At 44.6% G+C, this 15,530-nt stretch overlaps 1 protein-coding gene and 1 long non-coding RNA gene across 4 annotated transcripts in view; one reads left to right on the top strand and one right to left on the bottom strand.

Moving 5' to 3' along the window:
* The window catches only part of LOC138574970 (uncharacterized), a 400,557-nt gene that overhangs the window by 25,787 nt on the left and 359,240 nt on the right, over window positions 1-15,530 (top strand). The window lies entirely within an intron of this gene.
* Window positions 1-15,530, bottom strand: part of LOC138574944 (GRAM domain-containing protein 2B-like) — a 295,997-nt gene that overhangs the window by 90,651 nt on the left and 189,816 nt on the right. Inside the window, exon 1 of one of the 2 annotated variants that reach the window (XM_069649445.1) lies at window positions 39-581. The exons of the other annotated variant lie outside the window; for it this stretch is intronic. Coding sequence (XP_069505546.1) covers window positions 39-88 — 50 coding nt within the window. The 5' untranslated portion in view covers window positions 89-581. Of the gene's footprint in view, window positions 1-38; window positions 582-15,530 lie in introns of those variants that run through there. 2 annotated transcript variants of the gene reach the window in all.

The raw sequence follows: 15,530 nt of genomic DNA, 5'->3' as shown, positions 1-15,530 counted from the left end.
CCACGGATGAGGTGGGGAGCTTAGCGATGGGTCCATACCTGAGCGGGAGAGTTAGAGCGTCCCGGTTGCTCCTGTAGACGAGCTTCATGGTGGCCGTGTCCCGAGCGTGCCGGTGTGTGGAGCAGGTCACTTTTTCCTCCGGGTCTGCCCCCCAGCTCCTCCAAGACTCCCTCTTCGCCTTGGTCTCGCTCGCCTCCGTGCTTCTCCTGCCTTCCCCGATCGTCTTTGTCCTTTCACTGGTTCCTCTTCCTTCGGCTCTCTCTTTTCTCCGACTCTCTTCTCCTTCTCCTAGTTCAGTCTCCAACTCTTCCCTCCTTTCTCCGGCTTTTTCTTCCCCTTTCTCCACGCTCTCTCCTTTCTTCTTCCAGTTCTCCTCCTCCTTTGTCTCTGCTCCCTTCTCCCTCCTCTGCCCTCCTTCCTCCGGCTCTCACTCGTCTCCTCGGTCTTCCTGCTAGCTCATGCTGGCACTGCGCCCTGGCCCCTCTTGCACAGCAAGACCCGGTCTGGCCCGATCCTCAGGCTGGCACACATGCTGCTCTCCGTCACTCACGGGCCGGTGCTCGCTTCCTCTCTGGCCTGCGCCCCGCCCTCTCAGCTGATATCATACGGTCCCTCCCAGGCCACGCCCCCAGCTGCCAGCTCACCTCGCCCGGCTGGAGGCTGGTCCCGGCAGCAGAAGAAGACAGCTTATTGGGTGACAGGCTTAGCTTGCGCGCCGGCAGAATATGGGGTGCACCCCCCGAGGGGGACATGTCAACGGATTCTTCACAATTTGTTGTTTCTGGGACCCAGAAAGGACAGAATCAGTTCAATCCAAACCATGAAGGCAGTCACATGTCAGTCAGGGTGATTTTGCCTGATGCCCGTTGCATTTAAAAGTGTAGTAGGACAGAACTGGCAGGACCGGCCTTAACGCAGGGCTGCCCGGGCGACCACTGGGGCGCCATTAGCCCCCCACCACGCCAGCTCAGGGGAGTCGTTCAAGGGTTCCCCCGAGCTGGTCTGGTGCGCAACAGGTGCCCTATTGAAATGAATTGCTCCCCGCTCTTGTGCTGGCCCCGGGCTTTCCAGAGCAGGAGCAGGACACATTTAATAACAATAGGGTGCTGATTCTCTCTCAGAGGGACACTATTGAGGTTATTACCTCCACGCAGGCACGGGTGCGGGTAGTTTTATTAGACTAGGGTGCTGATTGAGGTGATTACCTCCATGCTCAGGTGTGGGAGCAGGGAAGCTTTACATTAGAACAGGGTGCTGATGCTTCTGCATCAGCACCCTATTCAATTGATTAACTCCCTGCTCCGGTGTGGGAGCGGGTAGTTAAAAAGTAAATTGTACCCCTTCCCCCTGGCAATGACCAGGGTGCGAGTGCGGGGGAAATGGGGAGCACATTTTTCTTTCACTGCCCCGAGCAATGCCGCCTCTAAGGCAGACACCGAGAGCCGGTCACATGTCGGTATATGGTAGTGCGAACCTCCCATCGCCACTGAAAGCCTGGAAAGAGTAGTACAGCGCCTCCTCTTTTATGGGCATGAGTAACTGACGTGTCCGAATAGGAGCACCTTTGATTCTGAAAGGCCATCGAGGCTGGGACAGAGTCACTCATGCAACATGCTACAATCTGACAAATGATTAATTCCACCTCAGCCTCCCCTCCACCCAACATTTCAGACACATCTAACATCCCAAATGTCCTCATCTTTTCCTTATAGGCCAGTTCACCTTATGGCAGTGAAGTCATCGCAGACACACACATCCTCATTTTAAATGGTTTTCTAACATTGAGGAACTTTTTTGAGATATCCTAGGCCTGTACCTTCGCGACCAAATCGGGGTTACTTGGTGATTATTAGCCTTTTTAGGGTTTTTGTCTTTTGTGGTTGGTTCTTTGTCGCATGAGTGTAGGTCACTACGGAGACACTGAGTTCCTCTAATCTGTTTGTAAACTGTAGGAAAAGTTGCAACTGTGCCTGCACTTATTTGCGCCAAGATAAATTACTGGTGTATTTCCTTTTGCTATGAATGACAAATCCAAAAGTTGTGTTGTATTTGATAAAGTTTTTTATTTTGAATTTTCAGCCCCTCTTGGATGACACGTGTTTCGGCGTACAACCTGCGCCTTTTTCAAATCCGGGCCTATGTTTTCGCAAGATAGAGAGGAAAACTGAAGATTAAACGGGAATATGCCGAGTCATATTCCTCAGTATCCCCTCCATCGTGGGAATGTTTAAACTTGCATGCCTGGGACCCAACAGCATGGAAGCGCATACTGTGGTGGTCGCCTGCATGCAATTAGCATTTATTGGAAAAAATAGCAGACTAAGAAATGCACATTCCATGCATTATCATAAAAGGAAAGAAGGGGGTCACAGTGGGCCCTGGGTATGATATGATATAAGTCATTTATAACACGTTTGTACACAAGTGTTTCTAGGTGCGACAAGACAAGGGAGGGGAGACAAGGCAGGACAAAACAAACGATCTTACTAGGCCTCGTGTCCTTGTGCATAGGAATAATGAGGCCAAACCCTGGCAAGCGTGAGATTGAAATGCCCCCAGTCCAGGTGTGCCGGAGAACACCACAGTAAGACCTCTTTAACTTCAGGTTCAACATAATTCCCACCTGGGAATATGGACTTTGTATGTTACACCTAAAAATGCATCAGAAAATCCCACACTGCTCACCTTTGCCCAGAGATTATCGGCCAGAACGAGGCCTTCTCTGCACCATCAGCAGAAAGTGCTAACTTAAACCCTTTGGAGGCAATGCCCATCCTGTTCTTTATATCAATCACTCCCACAGTTCTGCATTTCCTCGAACTTGCAAATCCACACTGTCCTCCTATAACAAGCCTCCGAAAGAATGGGATGGCGCCAAAATGATAGTGCAGGTTTTATAATCTGAGTTGATTAAAGACATTGCTCTAGGTAAGGCACCTGGATCTGCAGCCTTACCCATTCCACATTGGTCAAGAAATTATTTCTTTACATTTACAAGACACGAGTTGCCGAAATCCCTTCAAATTCTTTATACAATTCATCACAGAGGCTGCCCAGTCTGCTTCCTTTCTCTCATATTCCCTCCATTTATATTTCTTTAATATATTATGAAAACCTGCTGTTATTTGTATGGTCTTATATAGGATCTAAACACACATGGAAATATGGTCAGAGTTACACCATTGCTTGCAGCTATGAATACCTGTATACAGCTCGACAATTGGCCAATCCGAGACGTAAGGAGGATATCTCTGAAGCCAAAGCGTCAGACAATGAAGATGCATCTGATCAAACGACGCCTTGTAGGGGACAGGCAAATCATGTGGGAAGCCAGAGGTCATGGATGAGCACAGGGCGATCGAGACCCCTAAAAACACCCAGAGACGGTAGAGGGGCAATAAGAAAGGGGAAAGGCCACCCCCAGCTACTCACACGGCTGATGCAGGTTCAGACGTAGAGTTACCATCAGATGATCATGTGCAAGTCATTCATTTAGCGCAGACAAGGTTGACATCAGACGAAATGAAAGTCTCGATATTGGGTTTACCTCCCACCCCCAGAGCAACAACTGAGCCTGGATTTAAACAAGAATTGAGTTGTTTAAATTCAAACAGTTGGGGTTGGCCAAGTCTAGGCAAACATCGCTGAGCGAAAACACAGGAAACCCCAACACAGCTGGGCCTATCTGAACCATCTACGCTTGGATGCAGAGAATCTTCATTGGGTAAATCAACTAGAAGGCATTCTAATATTTGCAGATTCAACTAAGGATGACTGAGGACTGGGGTCAGACCCACAGGGAAAGGTCAATACTGGTTTAACATCAAGATCAAGTTCCGTCCAATAAGCACTGAGAATGGGTTCATGACACAGCATAAGAGTCAAATGTGGGAGGATTTCTGTGGTCTAGTGACAGGGGCCAGTAATCCGAGATATACAAATAATGCAAACCACATTAGCAATTAACAACCAATTACAAACCTAAATCAGGATGACACGATCCCAAGCAAAGCCCCAGATAAGAGGGAAAACGTAATTCTAGGTAGGCCAGTTTATAGAAGAGGAACGAGACACCAGTTGACTGTACACATATTTTCCACAAATAACTTCAGCCCTGAAAAATATTCTCTCTCATCTCTTCCAATGTCGATTCAGTTCCGACCTGACACTCTCCCCTACTGTTCTTAAGCTAGAAACCTCAGACTAACCTGTGACACTTATCATACCTGCCCTTCTTTCATCTCCAAAACTGCAATGGCAGCTCACCTCAACCGCCTAAATATTAAGAAAATCGGGCACCTTCTTCTCGTAATGACTTTTGTCTTCTCGAAACTGCACTACTGTGCCAGCATGCTCTTTGGTCTCCGCAACTATGCATTGTGTCCTCTCAACAAGATCATTAACTTTGCTACCAGGACGCCCTTTGACCTTCCCCACTTGACACTGACTTCCTCGTACCGTCACAAGGCTGGACGGCTGAAGTGGCATAACAAGGTCAGATTTACATTTCTTCTCCTGGTTCACAAATCTATTGTATCACACAAGAGCAAGTGTAGAGCACACATAAGTACAAGCCTAGTGTTTCAAACAAACAATGAATGTGTCCACTAAAACTATCCCTAGTCAGAAGCACACCCTATCCCTACAAGGTAGCGCTGTCCGTAGGTCAATGCTGGTGCGCCGCCCATCTAAAAGAAAAGAGGAGAGGGACTATCCTATCTCTACAATGTGTAGATCACAAGGTATTTAAAAAAGAGTTGAGCCTGATCCCGACCCGTTCACAATCTGGACTTTTCACATAGGAATATTTCCTTTGGCTTTGCACCATTCTTTAGCCACCCCCAATGAAGTGTGTGCACAGGGTGCAAGGAACGGGATGTAAAATAACAAGGTGTGGTAAACATTTCTAGGTAATACAATGGGTTTACTGTTTCACTGGCTTTTCAATATTTCAGCTCCACTCTACTTCCCATATGAGAGACTCAATCAAGTACATATCATTGGTACTGTGTCGACGAAACAATTGACATATATGGTCAGTTCACATATACCGTATCCCCACAGTTTTTAAGGATAACGTCACAACAAAAATGGGGTTGACTGGTTTCGATGACACTTTTGATGGGGTCATCTTCTTCAGGACCAATACTTTCGGAAGTGCAATCCATCACTATTATCCATCAGACAGCATGGGACATCCAAATGTATCCACAGTAAGGCACCACCATATCTATCGTCCTCTATCCAACTCTTCAAGTAGTCTCGTAATCTCTGCTCTGCCTCCTCAAATACTATTGAGACACCTCACCCTCCCTGTGCTTCCTCTCCCTTCCGCTGTGTCTCTCTTCCTGCTACACTTGCATGGAATTCTCTTGCTCCAGACAAACGTGAAACTGTCCACACTAATTCGCTCAAAACCAAACTAAAAGCCTATGTAGCGGTTTATTGAGAGGCCACCCTCAAAATGGGGAGCTCCTTCCCTCCCCAATCAAGGTGTCACAGAACAAACTGTTTAATGGATTATTGGCTAAGCCCTATTTCAGGATCCTATCATGCCCCTTAGATCCCTCTCCCTGTTTCACCAATGAGCCAAGAACCAGGTCAATATATTTATATTGAGTTGAATTATAAATAATTGAGATCACACTAAAACTACAAATGCCACCTTCTCTGTGGCTTAAAATCAAACTTATTTTTACATAAATAAATCACACAAGTAGGTTTGAAAACACAAATCACAATACGTTATACAGATTTCAATTTAAGGAATAACCAACACTGGTCAAAGAACAAAATCAATTTACGTATGCAGTGTTGTGCAATTTTGATTTTCCTGTGCGCTTCAAATGGCTAGCAGTTTGGTTTATAGTGTTGTATACATGAGGTCTCACTTTTGAAAGCACTTCTCCCGCTGCCCCAAAGCCCAAGTATCAATTACATGCATCACCATTCCATTCAAAGGCCAGGCATAGGGAGTGAGGACAGTTTAGACATTTGTTTTTCAGACCCCCACTCTTAAAGGCCCGTGTTGGGGAAGTTGGACAGAAACATGCAGATGATTGGAAATGTAGGATTTTCAGGACACTCCCCCCCCTTCACTTAAAGGCCTGTGTTGGGGAAGTTGGACAAAAAATGGGGATGATTAGGGATTTTAGATTTTGCAACCCCCTTCTCTCAAAGGTCTGTGCTAGGGGATGTGGACCATTTAGGGATTTTAGTTTAGGGACCAGGACACCCCTCTTCCTTAAAGAAGTGAAGGTTAACAGGAAAAATAGGATTCCCCAATTACATTACAGGCTATAGTTTTTAGTGTACACTGGGAATGAGCTTTGTTCATTTTGAATGTTAAGAAAAATCACCCGCTTTGTTTTGCTGAAGGGGAATTAATTACATTAATATTTAGTCAAACAGGCCAAGGATCTACACAGTTTGCCCTCCCACTCACTTTTGGAAAATAACCCACCAATGAAAGGGAATGGGTTAATTAAATAAATGTCCCCTGCTGACCTTTTGTTGGAGACACTACTTACTTTTCAAAATCTCTGGGCTTGGCCCTCAGGGACTGAGCAGCTTCTCTTGTAGGGAAAACAGGATTCTAGCCAGTACTTCAGTCAATTGGATGCCACAGCACTTCTCTCTCTCTCTCTCTCTGGCTCCAGGGAAGAATCACAGCCTCTTCTTTTCTAGTCTCCCTAGAAACTTCAGCAAATCTCCTTTGGTAATGTTTGGGCATCTGTCCGTCTTGGTAATCTTTTTGCAGCTCTTTCTATTGGGATTTTTTTTTATCAGCTCTCCCTTTTTCCATGGTTCAAGCCCTTTTTACCCTCTAAGGCTCTCCAACATCACAAGGTGCTAACTTATGTTCTCACACCCCGGATTGGAAATTTACATTTCTCTCCAACCCCAAGATTGTCCTTGGCTGAATGAAGTCACACATCACATTTTATACTTATACTAGGTTCCTAGACATAAAATCGAAATCAATAAAATCGAAAGTCAAAATGTCGAAAAAATAATCTCGAAAAAAAAAAAGTCGAATTTTTTTTTAATACGTTTTTTATTCGAAATGGGGGGGTTCCCCCCCCAACCCCCCTTTTTTTCTATTTTTTTTTTATTTTACCCCTTTTTTTACTTACCAAACCCAAAAAAAAAATATAAATAATAAAAAAACAAATTCGACTTTTTTTTTTTCGACATTATTGATTCGACTTTTTTGTCATTCGACTTTATTTTTTCGATATTATGACTGGACACCCTTATACTACACCTTTATTCTTTGAAATACTGTGTATTTTACTGATCATGGTTTTCTTTGCTTTTTCATTGGTGGATTTCTTCTTTCTTTTTACACAACATTGTTTTTAAAATATGACAGCTGGAAGTACAGGGATGTTTATTTCAGTCATTAATAAAGATATATTTTTATTATCTTCTGTTCATTTTTATGCTGAAAAGTGGGTCTGAGTTGTCACAGTACACCGACCTTTTGATGGGTGGCGGATTCAGTGAAAATGCTGCATTTATCTCCCGGCCAGCAATGTGATGTGCCTTTCCAATCTGCTCTCTGATCACATTTTCTTTCAGCTTTCTCTGGATTTCAACTGCAGAAAGACACCAACATAGTCTGCCTCCATAGGCCCATTTTCAGTGTGAAGGTCTTTTTGAAGGCTGCCAGGTGATTTTTCACAAGGTACATAACTTGTATATAAATCCCAGAGTAGAGGTATTATAGCCCCCATAGGTGCACTCACAGAGAATATATCAATCTGTTTTTATCTCGATATGTGAGCTTCTTGCCAACGTATATACAGCCCACCCAATGGATCTTACATTTTATGCATTGTCTTCCTTGGGACCCACTTTATAGGTTATTAATGATGGATAGGGCATCTTTGTACACTGGCACAGACTTGGAGGATGACACTCAAGATCCAGATGTTTTTCAGCGATAGATCCTCCTCATTATTATGCCATATGAAGATGCGTAATGAAATGACCCAGATTTCACTGCAACCTATTTCTTGCTTGATCCGTGGTGTTGTTTACAGATCAGCTCACTGATAGTTGTTCCTTCTTCACCCTCTTCATGTGCCAACATGCTGATGCAGCATTTGTAATGAATGATCTTACATTGAGGGTTATTGAAACAGATTATAAATGGCTATCCATCGAAAGTCGAAAGCCATTCATTGTATTTTCCACCCACACAGCACTCACCTGGGTCACCATATTAATGACATACCTTGTGTGGGAGATTCCTTGGAATTGTTGCCACCACCAAGATTGTCAGGCAGAGATTAATTTGCTGATAACTTAGTCTGCAGACGGATATCCATTGGCAGCGACGGGTAAAGTCATGGTGCAGGTGGGGAAAATACCCAGAGGGACACTCTTAGAGAATGTTCTAAAGGGGAACATGGACAGCCATGTGAAGCCCCTGAGATTTATCACCTCATATCATAAGCAAGCATAACAATGAGACAGGCCTGTAGGAAACACTAGCATCTACTACCGGCAGACAAAGGGTTCCGAGATGTAGTACATGAAACAGCCTCCATCACATTTAAAAGACTTACTGATTTAAGGGATACATCTGTGAAACTTATTTGCAGAGAACATAAGAGAGGAAACGACTCTCTGAGAAACCAAAAAGTGTTTAAACCTGTAGCAAATACCACCAATATGTTTTGGGGCAAAATAAGACATGTCCGGGGGAAAAACAGGACTGCTCACACTCAGCCATAATCAGGGATTTGTTTAACTGCTCAACCATGCATGTGCTTTATGTCCCATTCTATCCTTGTGGGTTCCTCAAATATAAAGTTACACCTGAGGGTGTTTGAAAGCCTAGAAGCTATATCAAGAAGGCCTGCAAGATACCTGCTAGTGCCTCGTTTATTAGGTGTAAACCTAAGGACCAAGTAAGTTACTCATGCTTGTTGGAGTTTTTGCTGTTGTAAAACCCCTTTGGGGGTTGTACTGACAACTAGAGAATAACATGATTAAGAAAGTGAATGTTTTGGTCCTGAAAGGTTTAAATTGTGAGAGTGGATTACACCTGTTCCTGATTTACTATGTTGTAAACTAAGACATGAATCATACGCCGGCTCTGTCCCCCCAAACCCCCCACCCTCGCTCTTTTCCCTTTCCTCTCTTTCTCTCTTAGTGTTCTTTTTTAATAGGGAGTTATATATGTAATGATTACCTAGACATCAAATATTTTCCATGCTAGTAAAATTCCTTCTATATTTTTCTCTCCTAAACAAACCAATGAACATGAATGAAATTTACTGAATGAAGAGAATCAGCTGTTAAATTATGACAAAATATTCTGGGATTTTTGACTGAAAAAGGGGGTAGTGTAAAGGATTGCGGTTCATGAAACAATGCGATCCTCAGATTATGTCATTCCACTTTAAATAATGCCTGGCATGACAGGGACTTGTGATCATTCCCCGGAAGCTGCAGGATTCCAGGGTTATATTTAGGAAGAGATGGATACCGTGTGGTCCGTTTCTTTTACTCTTGTAAATGAAGATTACATAAGAAGCAACTATTTTTCTATTGTAATCAGACACAGTGGGACTAACCGCAATTTTATAGGGTTGAGGTGCGAGTCTTTATTTGGCTTATCTAGATATATTTTTACATTTGAATAATTTTTTGAATCTTTTTTCTGTATGTTAATTTTTGAAATATTATTGAAGAACTATAATCTACCATCTGCCTTTCTTCGGCCAGTCACCCGCCCAGGCTGTCACTTTGACTTGATCTCTAGCGTCCTTCTGGCAACTCTTGATTGCACGTATATGGCTATTTTACTGTTGCATTTATGTTTTTGGTAGCTGTGGTTTGTAATTTGGTGAACATTCCCGTCGCTATCTTTTTTGCATGGCACTTGCTGTGGCCTTTTAATTATCTTTAATATTGTGTCTTGCGTCTCATGTCAAGAGCTTCAATATGCACATTTGATAGAATTCGAATATCTTTCACCAATCCATCGTCCACCTCTTGTGAAAGGGCTTAAGGCATGTCAGGTAACGGTTATTGACACAGTGCCCACGTGCCATCATTTGAATACTTTAATACTATCTTGTATTCCCTGTCAGGACTCATTATTTGCTTACTTAATAATTCTTCTTTCGTTGCCCATCTAGGAAATTTTGACCTTGCCAATAATGTCATCAATTCAAAGGCTGACCCTGGGGTGGCTCAATAATTGTCTGTCACTAATACAGGATTCCTTCTGACCTCTTAACTCCCAGCACCATAAAAGGAAACCTACACAAGGAGAGCTGTTTTGTTGCCGAGAAAAGGTCATATACTTTCTTTCTAGATTTTGAAATCTCCAAATATGGATGAAACCTAGATAACCTAGCTTGTCCATTCAAATCAGCAGCTGCCTCCTTTTCTTAGGTACAGAATTCACATTGCGTTTCAGCGTGGCTTCATCTAAAACGAGTTGGAAGGTGATATCACTGCCCACCATCATATAGACGCACACTAATGGGTCACCGGAAGTGTGGTATGGCCATAAACTCAGCTATACTTTTACAGGTAAGCCAGTTAAGAATGTGTCTTTGATTTCTAGGATGTTTCCGGAGCCCTCAACTGTTTTGCTTTTGGGAAAGCTAAGAGCTCTGCAGGAACTTAGCACCTGGAAATGACACTGTTCGGAGAAGCCTTTGCAAGGGCGCCAGGTGCCGCGGGTTCAGTCCCAGGAGGACACTGCACTCAGGGGCCTGCCTTTATGCCTCTTACCAGTCAGTGATGTGCTTTTTGTCAAACCTTCTCCTTTCCCTGACCGCCCCCACGCATCGCACACAAAGTGACATGCTGGCAATGACATACGTGCATTCATGATGGCGATAATAACTCTATTGCAAATTGGAATATTTACAGAAATAATAACACCAACCGGATCATCATTATTAATAATAACAAAACATAACAATAAATAAAACGAACAATAATAATAACGCTCCATTCCCTCTTTGCCGTAGAACACTTTTGGCGGTAAAAAGTACAGAAAGGATTGCTCCAGCACCCCACACGTCACGCGCTCGTCAGACCTCTACTTCACACAGCTGGACGCGCAGCTACAGCTGCCCATGTCTATTCCGTGCCCTGGCGATGACGTAGTCGCGGGTAAGAGCTGGCCCTGCGTATAACTATCGTGTCCTTCTTTCATTCTCATGACCCTGGGATCAGTGAATCACATCATGGGAACAGGACCTCTAGGAACGCGCAGGGCGCGTACATAAAGGGATCTGTAGCAGAGCGTGGCTGCCCCAGTGCGCGCGCTTCCTCCCTGGCTCCTGCAAGACCTGGCAAGTTCGCCCTAAGTGCCGCCTCTGTGTGCACCTCTAGGGTAGCTAGCTCATGGAGATGCACTCGCCCCCGACATGGGGCGCCTTACATCTCGCTACCCCGAAACCCTGCTTGTCAGCATTCAGAGGGCAATGACGAGACTAAAATAGGGAGGGATGTGGTATAAAGTGCTGGTTTAAACAACCTCATACATACAGGGGCTGATTCATGGAATTATTTGCGCCGAAAAACGGGGATTCGTGCGCCATTCTGCCCGCAAATCCCCATTTGTTAAACAGGGATTTGCAGGCAGAATGGCGCACAAATTCACGTTTTCCGGTGGAAATAATTACATGACTCAGCCTCACAGTCTCTGTGGGGAACTCAGCCAATTTGTCCTAGTGCACCAGCACCTAAACTGCTCAGGTGTGGTCATATGACCCTCTCTTTGTGCCACTTTACGCCCCCAGCGAGCACTTGAACAAACACCGTTGGTACATTTACAGCCCTCGTGTACATGCCCACAGCTCAGTGCTTTAAGTGGCCCAGGGCCTGCCGGGGTTGGGACCCCGCAGTCTCCCAAAGTGGGGTTGAGCAGGGGGCCCCGACCACAACATTGGCAGGATGCATTATCACGTCACGGCCACAGCCACGATGGGAGATGCGCCCGCCATTAGGTCAGGCAAGCTGACAGAAGTGCCAGCCAGCCACAGCGTCACTGTAGCTGGCTGGCACTTCTGTCAGTCACTGTAAATTCCTCTGTTGACCTCTAGCGCGAGGACATATGTTACATATTTCTATGTTCATTAAAGATGGCTTGCATACCACCCAAACCCTTGTAAGGTAAGCATACAAATATATAAAATGTTTGCATACCTTACTATGGCTTGGTACGTTTTTAAGGCCATGCCCATCCCACAAGCCATACCCCCAAATGAGGCCCCTCCTCGATTTCTTACCCCACTTAAAGCCCTGCCATAGCTTTTATGTGACACTCTACAATCTTTGTGTGTAGCATGGAATTTGAAAGCATGCCTCCGTCACTCACACAACCTTATGGTGCAGAACTCCCATGCTTCCTCAGTGGGTATGTAATACTATCACATTTGTATATAGCGCTTCATGCCAGATTCCCCCATCATCTAAGCACTGTAATATGGTAGGAGGCGGGCATCATCTTAAATAAAAGGCCAATTGCATGCAGAGGACCACCAATGCTCGCGCTTGTGAATTGTTCAATATTTGCAAGGCAGAATGCAAATCTTAAGAGTAAAACAAGGCAAAATCACCTTCTCAATTATCGCTCTTCATTTTGTGCACAAAAAAAACGGGTCTGAAAATGACACTTTGCAGGTGGCCTTTACTAATGGATTCTTATGGAATCTACTTGCTCATTAGCAGAAGCTAACTTGACATGGGTTTTGATGGAATCCATTCGCTTTACACCTGCATAAATATCTCATACCAGGGCCAATCAAATTGCTCCATCACGCATGCGGGAGGTGGAAAGAAGAGAGGAGGGGTTGCTTCTGCTCTGTGCCCCTGCTTTGCTTTGTGTGAGCAAGCAAATGGGCTGCAGTGGAAAATACACCTTGCTTTTAGGTCTCCATTTTCCTCACTGCCTGATTCAAAATAACCCCTAAGTGTTATTAACCCAGCTGAATGGTACAGCACCTGAATTGCCTCTGTGGATACCTGTACTGCCTCTAAGAAAACACATAGGGGACCAAAAGTGAGTCTATTGCCTGGCGATATACCCAACTGTTATCACACAAATTACGACAGGTCAGTGGTTACATTTTTTTTTCTTTCATCAAACTCTAAATCACTTGTCCTCCAACCATAGCACCTAATCCCTTGAGGGGTGCCTGGCCCTAGACAGCACTGGTGGGCCGCTTATCTAGGGTTAGGGGTTAGATAAGAAGAAGCTTGCCCTAACTACTTCAGGCAGTTAAACATTGTATAACATCAGAAGACACCACTCTGAATGTCTCTACCAACTCTGAACCCAAACAGTGTGTTCAGGGCCTTCCAGGTGAAATATTTTACTTTATGCCCGCTCCCGGGATTGGCATCTAAAACATGATTTATTTTAAATGGAGCAACTTATTGAATTTTGCAAACCATCCTTCAGAATTCCACATCTGGTGATTCCGGGATGTTGTTCCTAAATGGAAAGTGGTATCCTCCACTTGTATCACCTGCGGACCTTTAGTATGGTCCCTTTTCTCTAAGAGGTCTGAATGGGGCTACCAGTTTCAGTGGTTTATTTTGTTACACCACTTTCTTCAGGGCCTCAGCACTCCTTCGGGTACTGACACGAAAACAAGAAACAAAAAGAGGCTCAGCTCTGACTGGTCACTGCACCCTCGTTGCAGTTCCAGCCATACCAAATGTAGGAAAATGCCTCTTCTTAACTATGGGGTTTCTTAGTTTGCCCTCATCGACTGTGCATGTCAAATTGTAATTCCAAGGTGTCTATTGTCGGCCATTTTGTCTCCTCTATGTGCACCTGAAAGCTGCTGGCATGGCCACCTGCATTGTCTCTGTGTGCACCTGCGATGCCTCTATGTGTCCAAGTGTACTGCCACTATGTGCCCCTGCACCACCTCTGCATGTGCCTGAACTTCAGCATAGTGCACAATAACTGGCTCTGTGCATCTGAATACCAACAAACAGTGTTTGGCTGTTGTAAGAAAAAAGGGCACGGGTAAGCCGTTGATTTCCTTTGAACCGTTAATAGGATAAGCATGATAACACAAAAACAACGGTTTTATTGGAACAACTCAGCCTTTACCATAAAACCGGCTGACAAGGGGGGAGCCATTGTCATCATGGATACCACTAACTACATTGACATGGTTAACAACCTTCTTAGTGATAACAACAGCTACAAAAAGCTCGGCACAGACCCCACATCTTCCCTCCAGGAAATTATAGCTCCAATCATCTATGAAGCAGAATCTGAAGAATACATCAGCGCCCGAGAGGCCGCCTTTCTATCCCCCCCTCATCCCCGAATCCCGGCCATGTACACCCTACCCAAAATCCACAAGGGCATTGTTCCTTCACCCGGGCACCCCATTGTGTCTGGCATTAGCTCCATTTTGGAACCCTTATCACAGTTTGTTGACTTTTTTTTATTAAGGAACAGATCACTAAAATGACTAGCTATGTCAAAGATTCCACCAATATGCTGAACCTCCTTGATACTCTGCAATACGATCCAGAAGAAGAATGGCTAGTGACAATCGATATTGAGTCCCTTTACATACGGAGACCCCAACAAGAGACCGTGAACATGCTGAGCAGTCTACTCCACTCTGGCATTGAACTACACGGAGTGCCGCCGGTTTTCATTCACCAACTGGCAGAAATCGCATTGACCAAAAACTATTTTCTGTTTGAAAACACCTTTTATCAACAAGTATCTGGCACCGCGATGGGAGCAACTTTTTCCCCCAGCCTTGCCAACCTCTACGTCAACCTTTTTGAACAAGAACATATCTACCCGATCACCAACCCATTCCTTGCCAAACTGGTTGTATGGCGTAGATACATAGATGACATTTTGGTAATCTTCAAAGGGACGGAACAGGAACTTGTATCTTTTCATGCCTGGCTCAACTCACTTAATCCACACCTACAGTTCACATTAGACAAAGATAAACACACCACCCATTTTCCTGACCTTACCATCTCAGCAAACAATGGAAGACTGGTCTCAAGTGTCTGCAAAAAATCCACAGATAGAAATTCTCTCTTATGGTATTCCAGCTACCACCCGAAAGCACTTAGAGACAATCTCCCTTTTGGACAGTCCCTGCGATACCGAAGGCTGTGCAGCCAGACCCCAACCTACACCACACAGTCCAGACTTTTACGCCACAACTGGCAGACAGGGGGTATCCACAAAAAAATCATTAGAGATACCTACACAAGAGCTAGAAATATCCCTAGATCTGTAACCTTGCAACAAAACATCAAACCAGCTAGCACTACAGGACTCACAGCGGTATTCAGTTACTCGACCCTTCTTAATAAAATCAAGAAAGAAGTGAAGAGACTATGGCCGATCTTGAACACAGGGAACACCACCATACCTGTCCCGTGCTTTGCTCTAAAAAGACGATCCAATCTGAGAGACAAAGTAGTCAAAACATTGACACACAGTACCCCGACCACAGGATCTAGCCAGCGGACCCTCTGGAATACAGCAC

This window comes from Ambystoma mexicanum, chromosome 1p (genome assembly GCF_040938575.1).
Source record: "Ambystoma mexicanum isolate Mex_15411 chromosome 1p, UKY_AmexF1_1, whole genome shotgun sequence".
Lineage (NCBI taxonomy): Eukaryota > Metazoa > Chordata > Amphibia > Caudata > Ambystomatidae > Ambystoma > Ambystoma mexicanum.
Note: the sequence above shows the minus strand (reverse complement) of the source record. Positions and strands in the feature narration are given on the sequence as shown.